This window comes from Bombina bombina, chromosome 6, assembly GCF_027579735.1.
Source record: "Bombina bombina isolate aBomBom1 chromosome 6, aBomBom1.pri, whole genome shotgun sequence".
NCBI lineage: Eukaryota > Metazoa > Chordata > Amphibia > Anura > Bombinatoridae > Bombina > Bombina bombina.
In genome coordinates, this window is record NC_069504.1 from 556,092,882 (window position 1) to 556,111,739 (window position 18,858).

An 18,858-nucleotide genomic window follows, 5' to 3' on the forward strand; every position below is an offset into this window, starting at 1 on the left:
TTCAAACTTTTTTATTTCCCTGTCTCTTGTATCACATGAACAATCCCCAGCTAATCAGACTGCTATACATATATGAGCTGTGAATGTTTTTTTTTTTTTTTTTTTTTTTATTTCATGCTTTATCTGTATTAACAAAGTTGAATTTCAAATTTTCATGTTCATTTTAACATTTTTCTCATATGCTTGTAATGTGTGAAGGAATATAAATTGTATGTGTTATTGTTATACATATTGTTTAATATGAATAATATATTTTTTTATCACCCTCATATTCTGCAGACTGTTTACTGTTGGTGCATCTTTAATAGTAGATCGTATATTTTTTGGTGAGGTAAGTAAAATGTGTTAATAAACATCTCCCCTAACACTGTTAATACTGCAGGTTTTTTTTGTTTTTTTTTAAAAACAAGCTTTATTTGCAAATATACCTGTTCGATGCAAGAGAAATGCAAAGGAGAAATAAATCTGAATTTCCGTTTTACAAAGTACATGGTAAGGGATATAAAGACAGCAAAAGGAACCTAGAAACATACTGAGTATCAGAGCCCAGCAATTAGATAAACATAGTCCCTCAAGTTAATTGAGACCAGGAGAGTCCCAGGACTCCCAATTTCTATAGGAGGCTTGTTTCAGTTTTCTATTATTTAAATTCTGTACAGAATAATCTCTATTTTAAATATTACTAAACAGTTGAAAAGAAAAAAGGAGAATCATTTCAATTTCCCATAAATCATATCTCTAACTTTAAGTCTTTTAAAGGGCTATAACAGTCGAACAATAACATGCTCTAACGAATTAGAGCATGCTATTGTTCGACTGTTATAGCCCTTTAAAAGATTTAAAGTTAGAGATATATTTTATGGGAAATTTAAATTATTCTCCTTTTTATTTTCAACTGTTTAGTAATATTTAAAATAGAGATTATGGAAGAACTTCCGGGAGGCGGCCATGATAGGTCACACATCACCACTCTGCTCCAGCCCTTGCAGTATTTTCTTTTATTATACCATCTTAGACGGCTCATCTATCTGTTACACAGCTTGCTCACTGCACAACTAAAGATCCTGCATTAGATGAGCCCACTATCTCTCTAAGGACTGAGACCTGGAGCACCCGGAGCACATTTTTAGGCTGAGGCCTTTCACTTACCCCCCGGCGAGGTGCGCATAGGCCTTGTCGTTAGGTAGCATGTAATGCTAAACTTAAAGCAGCTGACTACAACTAAAGATTGATGCAGCGCAAGACCTTCCTATAATTAGGATTACACAACTCTACCTGTCGTACATCACCCTCAAAAGCTCACTATGGAGATCGCTAAAGTCATCCTTGAAGATCTGCGCAGCCTGTTAGCAACGTACCTAGTTGCTTTTGATGCGACTCTGCATGGAGAAGTGAATGGCGACGGTGATCGTGATACAAACCAGTCTACCGCAACGGAGCTAACTATGCTTTGTGAGAGGAGTGGGGGCGTTTTAGGGCCCGAGTACCCACCACCCACCTGCATGGAACCCTTGACGGCTCCTGGTGCTGGTCTGGAGGAACCGGAGGCATGGTATGGCGGGGCGGAGGCAGAGGATGTGAACACTGATATGGGACACTGTGTGCCGGTAGCGAGCGCAAGCAACTTTGCATATGCAGGCCGTTCCCCATCCATGCTGTCAAATGATGCCACGCTGCCTTCCTATACAGACACCATTGCCGAAGTCTCTCTGGAAAATATTAGAGACAAATCGGCACCACCGCTAATGTCATCAGGACTTGTCCCTCCACAGCCTAAATGTCTCTTGGTAATAGCCCCATCCCTAGTGCCGATACAAATGACTGAAGGGACACAGAAGGGGCAGTTAATTAGTCCATTACATGAAGCCCTCACCCACTGCGCTCTTGTCCTGCCTCATATCTCTCAAGAGAAATCTGGAATTGGGTAAACATTGCCCCATCCCTGGACTGATATCGCATTCCCAGTTTGCTGTGGGCATGGGGATATCCGCAAATTTTACCAGGAGTTAGTTAATATATTTTATCCTCATAACCAGGTTATGATAGTTAGATGTGTTTAATGCATTGCTTAGGGGGGTTACCTTGGAACGATTGTTTAACATGTTTAATATATTCTTATAGCCTGGGTTAAGATTTTTCAGCTGTTTTTATTATTTAGTTAACATAGCCAAAAGTATGCATAACACCAGATATTTGATTGCCTTTAGGAGTTATGACTGCTAAGCTCATTTAATGTTAGTCAATCATATGCCTCCCTTATAGAGCTGAAGTTGTGCTAGTGAAAATTGTTGCTGTGCTCCTGCCAGCGGCCGAGGCGGAAGCCATGGTTAACAATCTAATAACCAGCCCTATGTTTTCAGGTTCCCACATTACTTCAGACCCTCATTAGCTTTGAGGTTTACAAGAGTTTAAGTATAAAATTAGGGAGTTCAAACCTGTTCAAGCTTAGTTTGTGCATTCTATTACCAGTACTAGAATATACATATGTTGTTCATGTTGAATACTTATTGCTGACTTCTTATCTTGTGAGTACACCTATTTGTATGGCGCTATGCTTTTGTGCTAAATAATCAGAGTTGTACTTATCTACCCTGCAAAATACCTAGACCCCTATCACATCCACACCATCACTCTTATCTAAGAGGCTAAAGCTTAATTTTACTTTGGCCTGGGTTATTTCAAGACCATTCTAGTGTATTCCCCCATGTCCCATAAACTTCTATACTTGCTTTCTCCTAGTAGTATAGAGCAAAAACCATATAAGCCTCTAATAGTATATTCATCTGCAGTTTAGATTTTTGTAAGTGAGGGTGTCCATTCTTGTCCATTCTTTTCTATTCTATTGTTGTGTAATCCATCCTCACCTTTCTATTGGTTATCATTCTACATTGTTATTTGAGACCCATAAAATTGAAAAATTAGGTTCTTGTCTGGAAATCCAAAAGTGGTTTCCATTGTCAACAATGGTCTTCCATACATTTATATATACACATGTCTGAGGTCCAAGAGCGGCCTCTAATACCATCTGGGAGGCACTTCAGATTATTAGGCATTTTATTTATATACTATACTACTAGAGTGTCCTTTTGCAATATGTATTGTATCTCTCGATTTGTACCATATGAAGTTTATATGTTATTATATGCTTGGTTTTATGTTTCATGTATGCCTTGCCTTGAACCTCAATAAAAATATTAAAAAATAAAATAGAGATTATTCTGTACAGAATTTAATTTTTAACGCTATCGACCCTATGCTACTGTGTGCAAAGGGGTTAAAAACACAGTAGAAGTGCTGCTCGGAACCTGCGAAGCACTGCTGGTCCTGAGCAAAGCTTGCCACCGATCCAATCAGCAGCACTAGTCGCACAACTCAGATGTGCAACTAGTGCAGCTTCCACTTGGGAACAGCAGTACTCTTCGGGTCCCAAGCTGCACTTCTATTCTTTTGCAGGGGTTTAACACACAGTAGTGCAGGGTTGATAGCCATACAATTACATGCCCTAATGTAATTTTTTGACTGTTGTGACCCTTTAACAATTAGCAAAGAGTTGGTGGTCGCATACATGTGATCAATCACCATGGTTTAAATGTGCTAAAGGTTCATTTTTCACTTCCTGGTAAGCAGGTTTTATAGTAAAAGCACCCTGTCAACTAGTGAATGTGAAGAAAAAATGATGTAAATGAAAAGGGGAGGGAGAGGTACTGTGTAGAAAGGAAAGACATACGGTGGATAAAAGGAATTGTAATAAAAATATTTTTGGAATTAGGTCCTGTATTGCTTCTGAGGTTCTGGTGTGATCCTATAGTTATGAGCCTTTATAGAGATACCCACAACATTTACGACTTAGATCACTGTCAAAGTAGCAGCTAACTGTAAACTTTGATGTGCCCCTCTTTAAGATTAACATTGTTTCCTGCTGTTTTATTTTGCTGTTACGCAGATATGTGAAGAATTCTGTCTCAGTCATCATAAATTCCGCTATTAAGGGATATAGATTTTAGTTATGCAGATATCCACGCCAGGGCATCTACATCTTCCATTTGCAAAATGTAATTGTCCACTTGACTATGATTAAGGCTGAAACGCGTTAGACGTTAGCATGCTGGTATCATGTTTGTAAATCTTAACTTTTTGTGTCTTCACAAATAAATATTTAAATATAATGTGCCTGGAGGTTCTCCAGTATTTTGGTCCCTTTATTGTCCACTTGAACCCAAGCTTTGTAAATTTGGAACACCTAACCCTCCCTCTAATGCTGTTGTTGTGTTTCTTACTCCCGTGGCTCAGTCGAGAATAATAATTGTGTATAATAAAAATTAAAATTAACAAGTCAACATTTTTTTTTGGCATCTAAAAGAAGGCATTTACAGTAACATATTTAAGTATGATTGTTAAACAGATTCTCTTGTATTTAATAAAAATATTTTTTTTGTTTTTATAATTGTGGTGATTTTTCACCTGTCCAGCAATAGAGCTGGGGTTGGTAGTTGTATCACCCTGTGAAAAACTGACCTGACTGCCACTTATGTACAAGCATGTATATTCTGGTACAGTAGTTACAGTAGGCTTTTCCCAAGCTTTCATAAAGCATAAATAGTGTTAGTTTTAAATGCATTTATGAATATGTCTATAAACAAATTGTAGTTTCACCTTTGCATTTTCAGTTCTACCATGTGGATATATATTTGTGTTTAGGCATTGTTTGCTTTTACAGTCACAGTGCTGTATTCTGATTTCTTCAAACATCATCACAGTTGCTTAAAGGGATATTAAGCTGAATTTTACATTTCACATAAAATATTGAATTAAGCATAGTAAAAAAAATCCTTACAATGTAATTTATTATTTATATTGCCTACTTCTTCAGTAATTAACCTCTTCCCCAGATGAGCTGGAGATCTGGGGTGCAAAATGCAGTTTTCTTTCATAACTTTTCGAGAGTCCACAAGCTATTACTCCTGGGAATTCAAACCTTGGCCACTAGGAGGTGGCAAAGATTCCCAATATTCTATAAGCTTTTAATCCCTCTCACCTCTCTGATATTCCAGTCTTATCTTTGCCTCACAGGAGTAGGTGAAGAATTGAGGTGCTCAAGATTCTTTGTGAATCGGGATTCTCTGAAGAAAGTTATGACCCATTACTTTCCTCAGACAGCAATTATAAGAAGAGAGGGATATAGAAGTACTAAGGCTGAGTAAAGTAATTCTCCTGTGGGAGTTTTGGTCACTAGCCTGTCACAGCTGTTGTGCGGACTGGTCCCTTGCCTCCTCCTGCTTGGCCTCGATGTTGTACTCATGGCAAATCCTCTGTTGTTTTATACAGTACTAGATGGGCTCTCTACTGAATGCAGCAACTCTGCATCTGGGTAAGCACAATAAAGTAGGTGTATATTCACTCACATAGCCCAAGGCTAGTAGTAGGTACATTTTAACATGTATATCATAACCAGAGGGCATTTATTATGTAAGTACAGACAGTGTCATGTCAGGAGCTGGGTACCTTTAACATGTATTTGCTTATGTTACTTTAAGTGGGGTGAAAGGAACAAGTTAAGTTTTTTAATTGGTTATGGATAGACCAACTGACTGTACTGCATTCCTTTTATTTTGGCGACTTAACTTTGTTTTTAGAACTTTTTTAGTGCGCTGTTAGTCACGTGCACAGCACGTCTCACTCGGGCAATGCGAGCACTAATTTTTCCCGCTCGCTCTGCTCCCTTCCCTTCCTCAATTAGTAGCAGCCATTATTTCTATTCAGAAGTGTTTTTTCTTGATTCTGATGTCTGTGTTAGCTAGGAGGAGGTAGATGTGCTTCATAACAAGAGCGGAGACTCGCTATAAGATCTTATTAAAGCAGCAACAATTATCTATAAATATTTTGGGGACTTTTTTTGTCTATAACGTTATCGGCTTAAAGGGATACTAACCCCACATTTTTTTTTCGGGATTCAGAGCATGCGATTTTATGCAACTTTCTAATTGACTTCTATTATCAATGTTGTCTTCTTTCTCTTGCTATCTTTATTTGAAAAATGTACCCACCAATCAGCAAGTGCTATCCAGGATGCTGAGCCAAAAATGGGCCGGCTTCTTAGCTTAGATTCATGATTTTTCAAATAAAGATAGCAAGAGAACAAAGAAAATTTGATAATAGGAGTAAATTAGTAAGTTGCTTAAAATTGCATGTCCTATCTGAATCATGAAATAATTTTTTTTGGGGTTTAGTATCCCTTTAACTTTACTTTTTCACTATGCTGTGTATTTCTTGGTTATATGAGGTACACTTTTTGTTTCCTCATATTATAAGTGACTTTATGGAGCAATATTATTTTTCTTTATCTGTCTACATACTTTATAGTAAACAAAGGTATGCATTGCAAACTGGCTACTGTATTTCTTCCAGTATGTGTATATATGTGACTTCCTATTTTAATATTCTATTTCAGGGGGGTCTTACTTTATGGCTCACATTTATTGTCCCCTATTTCCCTGGCTTACTCTTAAAGTCCCAATATTATACTTTACTATAATTTTATTTAGTGTTGTATTTGTAGTTGGTAACCACTATTAAAGGGACAGTCTAGACAAAAATAAACTTTCATTTATATAGGGCATGGAATTTTTTAATCAACTTTTCAATTTACGTTTATCATCAATTTTGCTTTGTTCTCTTGGTATTCTTAGTTGAAAGCTAAACCTAAGTAGGCTTGTATGTTAATTTCTTAGCCCTTGAAGGCTGCCTCTTATCTGAATGCATTTTGACATTTTTTCACAGCTAGAGGGCATTAGTTCACGTGTCATATAAATAACATTGTGCTCACACCCTTGGAGTTACCTACAAGACAGAACTGATTGGCTAAAATGTTAGTCTGTGAAAAGATATGAAATAAGAGGGCAGTCTGCAGAGGCTTAGATACAAAGTAATCACAAAGGTAAAAAGTATATTAATATAACTGTGTTGGTTATGCAAAACTGGGGAATGGGTAATGAAGGGATTATATATCTTTTTTTACAATACAAATTCTGGTGTAGACTGTCCCTTTAAATATTTAGATACTTTAGAAGCTTGATCCACTGATCACTTATTTTGTTAGACTAAGTGTATATTAGCAAGCTTATTTTTATTACTACCACTTCGGCTTTGCAACTCTGTATGGATCTTTTTATGCATAATGCCACCAAACTAATGCATTTTTAGGAAAGGTTAACGTTTATTATCTTTGTACTTTGTGCAGTCTTCTTTCTTCTCAGACTTGTTTTTTTCCCTCAAAAAAGATACTTGTCTCTGTTTTTCAAGTCAGTCAAGGTCTCTGCTGTGCCAGAGAGGATCCTTTTAGTTTCCTTACCAATAATGGAAGTCACTTGAATTTGATTTGAACTGAGTTCTGTACTCTTCTGCATTTCACATACTAGGAATTACCTTTTTATTGTAGACTGCTTCAGTTTACTATTGCTTCATATGAGAAGTTTTTTTCCTTCAGATAGTTTCATACCAGTTTGTCTGTCTTTTGTTTTATCTTTTCTATTCCAAATACTTTGCCAGAACTGGGGATATTTAATCTCAGCTTCTGAAGGTTTCTAAATCTATTTGGTATTTCATCTAACTTTCCTTTCTCCATCTGTTGTACCACACAGAGTCATATTTATCATCTAGCACTTTTGCTAATCAATCATTCTGTGATCATGCAGAACTGGTTATGCAGCCCTAAACTGAATGTTCAGTTTTTCCTTTTTAATCTTTTCCACTGAGTCTATATTCTTCTTCTTCTTCTTCTTTTTCTTTTTATCCCAGAAATTTTTAAATTTTACAAAATAATCTGCAAATTTCTTAAAATGTCTCTGACATTCAGATCTCTGTTCTAGATCTAGTCAAAGTAAGTCTAATAGTTAAAGGGATAGTAAAGTTCAGAAAGGGCATGTAATTTTAAACAACTTTCTAAATTTACCTTTATCATCAAATTTGATTTATTCTCTTGGTATTCTTAGTTGAAAGCAAACATAGGTAGTCTCATATGCTAGTAACTTCTAAACCCTTGAAGGCCGCCTCTTATCTGAATGTATTTGACTGTTTTTCACAGCTAGAGGGCATTAGTTAATGTGTATTGTATAAATAATATTGTGCTCATGCACGTGGAGGTATTTAACAGACAGCACTAATTGCCTGAAATACAAGTCTGTCAAAAGATCTGAGATAAGGAGGCAGTCAACAGAAGCTTAGATACAAGGTAATTACAGAGGTAACACGTATTTTTCTATAACAGTGTTGGTTTTGCAAAACTGTGGAATGGTAAATAAAGGGATTATCTATGTTTTTAAACATGAACATTTTTGGTGTTTAGGGGTGTTCTCTCTTCCTAAAAACCTTATTGGTTTTAAGAGTTTTTTCAAACTCCTCTTTTGAACCTATGAATGGTTTGAACATTCTGCCTTTTTTGAAAGTGGTGGTTTCTTTTACAATATTTTCTCCAGCACAGTGTTTGGTTTGTATATCTTCGTTACTCACTTTTTCTTTTAGGATAATTTTTCACATGAAAGTTCTAGTCTTAGTGGCTGGTGGTAAAAAGGTCCTTCCTTAATTTGTTTCCCACCTATTTTCTTGTGGACTCCACAGCTTGTGTATTCGATCCCAGGAGTATTGGCTTGTGGTCTCTCACCACCTTATGAAAGAAAACAAAATGTATTCTTACCTGTGAAAATAATTTATTTCATGGTGGTGAGTCCATCCTTTTTTTTTCTCTCCATTTGGTGGCAGCTTAGTATTCACCTCATTTACCCAGCTTTATCCTCTTCTTCGCTATTATTCTCCTTTTCTTGGTTATATGTTAGAATGGGAGTGTACTGCCACTTGTAGACTGTGTGTGTGAAAGGGTGACTTTTTTTTAACCTATATTACTATGTAACTATGTACAGTAAAGAACCTATACAAGTGATTGATCTATTTTTGTACAACAATAAACAAATTGATAATGACTACTTGTGCTTTACTTTTTGTAGTGGACATTGGTTCAGTGGAACTTTCTAAAGTTTAATGTGCTGCAGAACATTGGATCCTTCTATGGGTCTCATCCATGGCACTGGTACATCACCCAAGGTTTTCCGGTCATCTTGGGCTCTCACTTGCCATTCTTTTTTCATGGCTGTTTCCTGACACCCAGACGATATAGAATTCTCCTTGTCGCTGTGGCTTGGACATTGCTAATTTATAGGTAAGTAAAAATTAAACAAATATATACATTTACATAACGTTTTGCATGTATTCATTGTATCAGAATTTTATCACAAATAACCAGTATTTGACATTTTATGGTCTGCCTGTATTCTACGTATTTATAAAATATAGTCATATGTTAGAATGATCTTCTCACTATACCCTGTCTCTAATGCATAATTCAAGAGTATGTGTTTGTATTAAACCTTTTTATCATTCTTACTGTAATATTATGTGTGTTGTTTTAGTATGCTGAGCCATAAAGAATTTCGCTTTATTTATCCGGTGCTGCCACTCTGCATGATATTTTGTGGTATGTAAATTTCACTATTTTCCTTTTTTTTTTAAAAAAAAAAAAAAAAAAAAAAAAAACTTTCTTCAAAGAATTATAGAGTTTCAGATACCAGAAATATCAAAGATAAGAGAGGGCGCATACACTATATATACACATTCAATAAATGGCACTTGTACTTATTAACATACAATTATATCAAAGTCCCATGTTGGAAGTCACTGTGATAGTGCAAAAAATCAAGTATGTCCTCAGTGTGAATGATGGCTGCACTCTTCTTCACAGAAGATGCTGGATAAACTGTAAAATAGAAGAAAGAGAGGGGTGCTTTATGTGTAGAATCACCAAATCAAAAAAGCCGAAGCTTATAGACTTGAGCCAAATTGGTACTCGCATTTGAAATAAGCACCCAATGTGCTAATGGAAGCAGATGGACATAATCTGGTGTGTCAGTACACCCACTCCAGGATAACCCCGCCTGGTGTGCCTATAATGGAGAGTCAAGACAACAAAGGAAACCACATGTGCAGATCAACCAAATAGATGGAACAATGGAGATAATTAAGCCAATTGGGTACTCACAATGTCCAATAGCACACCTATGTGCTGGTAGATGCAGACTGATAATTTCAGGTTCGGGCGTATCCGCTCACCCACTCCAGGAGTTGACAATGATATGGTCCAAAAACAGGATAAATGCACAAAACAGTCCAATATTGGGCAATGAGAGGTAAGGTAGAAACCACTATACTTGTGTTACAGTGAAAAAATTTTGTATTAAAAAACTAAAAAAAATAATTGAAATAAAAAATCAAAATATTAAAAGAATATAACAACAACAAGTGGTGGTCAAGAGGGTAATCCCCTCTAATGCAACGTGTTTCTCGGCACTGAAGGGCCGTTTCCTCAGGCATGTGTACACCTTACCTCTATCCTGTTATTTAAACCTTTATGCTACCAATGCACAATTGATTCAATCCATTAGTACATTGGAGTGCTTATTTCAAATGTGAGTACCAATTTGTCTCGAGTGGATAAGCTTTGGCTCTTTTGGTTTGGTAATTCTATACATGAGGCGCCCCTCTCTTTCTTCTATTTTAGAGTTTCAGATATCATTAGACATAACTAGTGTGTTAATAAATATATATATATATATATATATATATATATATATATATATATATATATATATAGTTATGAATGCCTGCAGTTGTACTGTACTACCATGTTAGGAGTGCTATCTGCTAAACTAGAGCTGTAGTTTCTTTATCTGTCATACTTATGCTGCTATTGAGTTACTCCATTAGAATCCTGATTATTGAAACACTTTGGATTGGCTGGTAACAAAGTCTGTTATGTGTGTTCAGATTGGCAATTATTGCAGTTAAATGGACCTAAAACACCAATTTCTTCCTTTTTGATTTAGATAGAAAAACAGTTCTAAAAAAGTTTCCATTCTACTTATTATCATCAAATTTACTTTGTTCTCATACTACTCTATGTTGAAGAGCATACCTGGGTAGGTAGGGTAAATGTGTTTGGAGAATAATATAACAGCAGGTTACAATAATGCTTTTGGACACTATTGGCACTTGGCAGCAATGTTTGCACCATGTATATCATTGTTAAAAGCATTCTTGCAAAACTGCTACTATATAACGCTAAAAGAGACGTGCATTCACCCGAGGCTTCTTACCTGCTTTTTAACAAGGATACTAAGAGAACAAAGTCAATTTGATTCTAGAAGTACATTTTTTTTTTAAATTATGAATGTATGTTTGGTTTCATGTCCCTTTTTTAATATTTAAAGTTTTGTTTAAACAATCCAATGAAGGGAGAAGAAAAAAAAAAAAGTTAAATAAAAAAAAAGATTAATCTTGTTTATTCTATTGACGCAGACCCTTAATAGAATTATATGGTAGGTAATAAGATAGAACAAGACAAAAGTGAAATAAACTTTTGTCTCAAAAAAGACAGAATCAAGCAATCAAGCTCTCTTTTATAATACAAAAATCCTATATTTTATTGATTGTACAAAAATACAGAATTCACTGTGTTCTTCTCAATAGTGTATTAAAGCATATAAAAACCCATACAAAACATAACAATATTTAATAAAATAATCAATGTACCGTGATGTCACTTTGTAACCAAAGTTGTGGTGAAAATAGGAGACCTGCAACACCCATCTAGATGGCAAATAATAGTATGTTTGTGTCTAGGCCTCTTTAAAGTCTAACAAGCTTGATGTCTACAGCTCTGTGCTACATATATTTGCACTATAAATCTGGGTGCTACTTCTGGGTGTAACGCAAGCTTTTTAGCCTCACCGCAAAACTCGTAATGGCAGCACTATGGAAGTCCCATGAAAAAAACGTCATTTTTTTGAGTGCGGGACTGACGTTGCATTACAGGCTAAAAGGCTTGCGGAATAGCTATACCGACAAGAATCGTAATGGCTGCGTTGCTGTTTTAAAGCTGAAATTACCTTTTTTTTAGCGTTAAAACACGAACGCACAACTCGTAATCTACCTGATAGTCTTTAAAGCTGTTGTCTTTTTCTCTATGAAGGGTTTTAGCTATATCTTGAGTTAACAAAATACTTTCAGTAGTGTGAGATCAAGATGAGAATTTATCTCTTTGCCTTTATATTTTATGCATGTAATGCGCAGGCACTGGATCTCGTATTTCTTATAGGATAAACGTTCATTTATATAATATCTTTAACAAATCTAAAAGCCATGGTTCACTGTAGCATTATTATGTAAAAGTAAATATTTTATGAAACTATTGAAAAACAAATTGCAAACAGTGTTAAACATTGATTGCAGTTATGACGGAACTATCTGACGGAAACATCTGCAAGTTTCAGGGAGGTAGGTGCACATCTGCCCTATTTAAATCTAAGCACTTACAGGAACTATATGAGCCCTGATTTGTGGCTCACAGTTCCCCAGTGAAGGACACTTGGTGGATCACTGCATTTCCGTTTTATCTGCTGGATTTCCAGTGTGGCATTTATGCTTGCAGTTCAAGCCAGCTGAGGTCTTTTACAGCCGGGGTTGATGCACTGGTATATCTTTTTTGGTCCTTTTTTACACTTGAGTATTGCTTTGTAATATTTTGCATTATTAAATTAACTTGTTTATATCTATATATATAATTTTAGTATATTTTCTATTAGTATCTTAACAAAAGGTATTTGAGACAAGAGTGTTATAAGGTCACTACTGTTCTTTTTTTTAATTTAAAGATTAGGAATCTTCTTATGATAGAGCTTTCTAGTCACAGGCTTGCGAGCCTGAATCAAGGTATCAAAAACAGAATCAGAATATCCTCTCTGCCTAAGGACTAAGCATTAAGGGCTAGATTTATCAAAGCTGAGGCGTACAGGGGCACGTATACGCGCCCCTGCACGCCTCAGCTCGCCTGTGGCGGGACGAAATTACCCGCAGGTAATCAACATTGCACACGAGCGCAATTTTGCGCTCGCGTGCAATCCCGCCCCCTGCCCGCGCACAGCCAATCACGCGCGGGCAGGAGCTGTCAATCTCCTTGTTCGGACTCGACCGTGGAGATTGAATTTCGCTACCTTAGAGGTGGCAAAGAGCTTAGGGAAGCAGTGGTCTAGTGACCGCTGCTTGATAAATTACGGCAAGCAAGTTCTTGTGAGAACTTGCAGCCGTAGGGGCTTGATAAATCGAGCCCTAAATCTTCATGTCATCAAGCTTAGATTTGAGACACTGATGGGAAAACAGACCTTGAGCTTGAAGAGGAAGAGGCCATGGTGGACAACTACAACTGGACTGAACCAGATCTGCAAACCAAGCCGTGTGTGGCTAAGCTTGAGCAATCAGAATTACTGACAACCTCTCTTGCCGGATCTTGGCAATCACTCTGAGCAGAAGAACCAAAGTAGGAAAAGCATAGGCTAGTCAAAAAGACCATGGAGCTACTAGAACATCCACAAATTCCGCATGAGGATCCCTGGTCCTTGCAAAGTACCTGGGAAGTTTGTTGTTCAACCAAGATGCCTTCAGCTCTATCACTTGGATGCAGAGACTGACAACTGAGAAAATCTGCTTCCAAGTTGTTCAACCCTATAATATGAAATGCATACATCAGACAACAATTGATTTACCCCAAGAACGAATTTGAGAAACTTCTCTCATGGCTAGGGAACTGTGAGTTCCCTCCTAATGATTGATATAGGCCACTGCTATGACATTGTCTGTTGAAAAGGAAGTCTCATCTTCATTTTCAGTAAGAGGCCAACTCTGTGGAATCTTTAGGGCCCTTCAGAGTTCCAAAAACATTTTTTGGAAACCTTGCCTCCTGAGGAGACCAAACTCCTGGTGCCCTCTGATACCCCAGATGGCCCCCCAACCTGAAAGACTTGCATCTGTAGGGATCACAGTCCAAATAGGACGAGCAAAAGAAGCATTCTTTCTGAAGTTTGGACAGAAGATCTCTTCCTCTGGGAGATCTTGTTCTGAAACCTATATGGACCTATACGATAACCCTGAGAAACTATATTTAAAACCTAGGGATCCTGAACTGATTGAGACAAAGCCTCCTCAAAAAAGATGCAATCTGCCCCCTAACAAAGCCTCTGGATTGGGGGGACGTACCTTCATGCAGACTTGGATAAGGGAGTAGATTTTTTGGATTGCTTCCAATTTGAACTTGGTTTACAAGGAGATCCAGATGAACTTTTTTTCTGAGAAAAGCAATGAAAACGATTAGAAGCCTTAGAGGTACCCTTAGACATTTTGTCTTGAGGTAGAAAAGCTCCTTTACTTCTAGTCACAGTAGAGATAAAAATAAAATAAATATATATAATAAAATATAAAAAAAAATATATAATAAAATCCAAATCAGAATCAAACATCTTTTCCCTGAAAAGAGAGAGATAAAAGCCTGGATTTAGAAACCAAATCAGCAGACCAGGACTTTAACCATGAAAGCCCTTCTGAAAAGAACTGCCAAAGACATACTCTAAAGGGTTGATTTATCAAATGTTGGGCGTACATCATCTGCTGTAGCGGATCATATCTGCCTGACATCGATAAATGCAGACAGCATAAGCTGTCGGCATTTATCATTTGCACAAGTATTTCTGGTGAACACATTTGCGGCCAATCGGCCACTAGCAGGGTGTGTCAATCATCCAGATCGTATACAATCGGGATGATTGCTGTCTAACGACCGCTGCTTCTTAACTTAAGTTTCAGGTGGACCTGAAACTTCGGGGGGTAGATTGCAGCATCCGCTGCTTGATAAATCTACCCCTTAGAGTTAATCTTAATAATGTCGATAACAGCATCACAAATGAAAGCATTTGCACGTTTAAGCAACTCCAAAAAGTTAAAAAAACTAAATTAGACAGGTGCATAAATTTGGGCACCCCAACAGAAATATTGCATCAATATTTAGTAGAGCCTCCTTTAGCAGAAATAACAGCCTCTAGACACTTCCTATAGCCGGTAGTGTCTGGATTCTGGATGAAGGTATTTTGGACCATTCCTCCTTGCAAAACATCTCCAGTTCAGTTAGGTTTGATGGTTGCCAAGCATGGACAGCCCACTTCAAATCACCCCACAGATTTTCAATGATATTCAGGTCTGGGGACTGGGACGCCATTCCAGAACATTGTACTTGTTTTTGGTCGTTGTCTTGTTGAAATATCCAGCCCCGGCGTAACTTCAACTTTGTGACTGATTCCTCAACATTATTCTCAAGTATCTGCTGATATCGCGTGGAATCCATGCAACCCTCAACTTTAACAAGATTCCCAGTACCAGCACTGGCCACACAACCCCACAGCATGATGGAACATCCACCAAATTTTACTGTGGGTAGCAAGTGTTTGTTTTGGAACGCTGTGTTCTTTTGCCGCCATGCATAACACCCCTTGTTATGACCAAATAACTCAGTCTTTGTTTCATCAATCCACAGCACCTTCTTCCAAAATGAAGCTAGCTTGTCCAAATGTGCGTTTGCATACCTCAAGCGACTCTGTTTGTGGCGTGTGTGCAGAAAAGGCTTCTTCCGCACCACTCTCCCATACAGCTTCTCCTTGTGCAAAGTGCGCTGAATTGTTGAACGATACACAGTGACACCATCTGCAGCAAGATGATGATGTAGGTCTTTGGAGGTGGTCTGTGGGCTGTTTTTGACCGTTCTCACCATCCTTTGCCTCTCCAATATTTTACTTGGCCTGCCACTTCTGGCCTTAACAAGAACTGTGCCTGTGGTCTTCCATTTCCTCGCTATGTTCCTCACAGTAGAAGACACTGACAGCTTAAATCTCTGCGATAGCTTTTTGTAGCCTTCCCCTAAACCATAAAGTTGAACAATCTTTGTTTTCAGGTCATTTGAGAGTTGTTTTTTGGTCCCCATGTTGCCACTCTTTAGAGGAGAGTCAAAGAGAACAACTTGCAATTTAGCACCTTAAATACCTTTTCTTGTGATTGGATGCACCTGTCTATGAACTTCAAGGTTAATGGGCTCACCAAACCAATTGTGTGTTCCAATTAATCAGTACTAGGTAGTTATAGGTATTCAAATCAACAAAATGACAAGGGTGCCCAAATTTATGCACCAGTCTAATTTCGTTTTGATACATATTGCACATTTTCTGTTAATCCAATAAACTTTATTTCACTACTGAAATATTACTGTGTCCTTCAGTTATTTGATAGATCAAAATGAAATTGCTGATCCAAACACCCAATTATTTGTAAATGAAAATCCTGGAAATTGTCAGGGGTGCCTAAACTTTTGCATACAACTGTATGTTAAAAAATAAAAGAAAAAGAGGATGATTCTGAATCATAATTAGAGGAATCAATACTCATGATTATCAGAGAAAACCTACCCCTCTGAGGACTCAGCAGACTGTTAAAAACATTAACCTCAACAGGTTTAGAGCTAGTGGAAAGTAATTTATGAACTGACCTTTTAGGAATTCGGATACTTTGGAGCGAATTAAGTTTTTAGCTCCAGGTGTAAAATCAGAAGAACTTTCTTGTAAAGAACAAACAGGAGGAGTAAAAATACATTTAGAAGCAAGTGCAGCATTAGACTGGTCAGAATGCATCTAAACATTTGTTGCATAATTGTGCTGGAGGTAAAACCTCAGCAAGCTTACAATAAACACACTTAACATTGGCAGGAAAGTGTTCAGAGGACCCAGCTTCTAAAGAAGTTTTAGGCAGAGAATTAGAAGGCTCCATAATATCAGAAAACTACAAAAGTAGATTACATAAATATAAGGTTATATTCCCAAACAAGAGCTCTTGAAGCAAGTGAAAACTTACACCTCCTCCAATAGTAGCTGAAGAAAACTAATCTAACATCTTAAAAGAGGATAACTCTCCTAGAAGCAGCACAGACTCAACACCCGACATCCATAAAGGAGATAGTCATTGTGTAGCCGGGCATAAGCTAAGGAGAAATAGTATGCCAAAACTAACCTGCGCATAAAAAAATAAAATAAGACACTCATAATCCCAAGAAGCCGATGTGCGCTATCCTAACTTGCTGCACGCTGATTCGAAAATCAATGCTTGTAAACCAAAAAAAAAAAAACAATAAAAAAAAAAAAACACAAGCACAATCCCAACAACAACCAGACTTAAAAACTTTAAAGGGAATATAAGCAAAAATAGCCTAACATGCTTAATTACAATAAAAGGGTGTATGTATGTGTGTGTGTGTGTGTATATGTATATGTGTGTATATATATATATATATATATATATATATATATATATATATATATATATATATATATATAACATAATTTATGTAAGAACTTACCTGATAAATTCATTTCTTTCATATTAACAAGAGTCCATGAGCTAGTGACGTATGGGATATACATTCCTACCAGGAGGGGCAAAGTTTCCCAAACCTTAAAATGCCTATAAATACACCCCTCACCACACCCACAAATCAGTTTAACGAATAGCCAAGAAGTGGGGTGATAAGAAAAAGTGCGAAGCATATAAAATAAGGAATTGGAATAATTGTGCTTTATACAAAAAAATCATAACCACCACAAAAAAGGGTGGGCCTCATGGACTCTTGTTAATATGAAAGAAATGAATTTATCAGGTAAGTTCTTACATAAATTATGTTTTCTTTCATGTAATTAGCAAGAGTCCATGAGCTAGTGACGTATGGGATAATGACTACCCAAGATGTGGATCTTTCCACACAAGAGTCACTAGAGAGGGAGGGATAAAATAAAGACAGCCAATTCCTGCTGAAAATAATCCACACCCAAAATAAAGTTTAACAAAAAACATAAGCAGAAGATTCAAACTGAAACCGCTGCCTGAAGAACTTTTCTACCAAAAACTGCTTCAGAAGAAGAAAATACATCAAAATGGTAGAATTTAGTAAAAGTATGCAAAGAAGACCAAGTTGCTGCTTTGCAGATCTGGTCAACCGAAGCTTCATTCCTAAACGCCCAGGAAGTAGATACTGACCTAGTAGAATGAGCTGTAATTCTTTGAGGCGGAGTTTTACCCGACTCAACATAGGCAAGATGAATTAAAGATTTCAACCAAGATGCCAAAGAAATGGCAGAAGCTTTCTGGCCTTTCCTAGAACCGGAAAAGATAACAAATAGACTAGAAGTCTTACGGAAAGATTTCGTAGCTTCAACATAATATTTCAAAGCTCTAACAACATCCAAAGAATGCAATGATTTCTCCTTAGAATTCTTAGGATTAGGACATAATGAAGGAACCACAATTTCTCTACTAATGTTGTTGGAATTCACAACTTTAGGTAAAAATTCAAAAGAAGTTCGCAACACTGCCTTATCCTGATGAAAAATCAGAAAAGGAGACTCACACGAAAGAGCAGATAATTCAGAAACTCTTCTAGCAGAAGAGATGGCCAAAAGGAACAAAACTTTCCAAGAAAGTAATTTAATGTCCAATGAATGCATAGGTTCAAACGGAGGAGCTTGAAGAGCTCCCAGAACCAAATTCAAACTCCAAGGAGGAGAAATTGACTTAATGACAGGTTTTATACGAACCAAAGCTTGTACAAAACAATGAATATCAGGAAGAATAGCAATCTTTCTGTGAAAAAGAACAGAAAGAGCAGAGATTTGTCCTTTCAAAGAACTTGCGGACAAACCCTTATCCAAACCATCCTGAAGAAATTGTAAAATTCTCGGTATTCTAAAAGAATGCCAAGAAAAATGATGAGAAAGACACCATGAAATATAAGTCTTCCAGACTCTATAATATATCTCTCGAGATACAGATTTACGAGCCTGTAACATAGTATTAATCACGGAGTCAGAGAAACCTCTATGACCAAGAATCAAGCGT

At 37.0% G+C, this 18,858-nt stretch overlaps 1 protein-coding gene across 1 annotated transcript in view; it reads left to right on the plus strand.

Annotated features, from left to right (window-relative positions):
• PIGB (phosphatidylinositol glycan anchor biosynthesis class B) overlaps positions 1–18,858 on the plus strand; it is a 106,773-nt gene that overhangs the window by 28,244 nt on the left and 59,671 nt on the right. Inside the window, exons 7-9 of the mRNA XM_053717499.1 lie at positions 280–331; positions 8,997–9,208; positions 9,459–9,523. Of these exons, the coding sequence (XP_053573474.1) occupies positions 280–331; positions 8,997–9,208; positions 9,459–9,523 (329 nt within the window). The remainder of the gene's footprint in view (positions 1–279; positions 332–8,996; positions 9,209–9,458; positions 9,524–18,858) is intronic.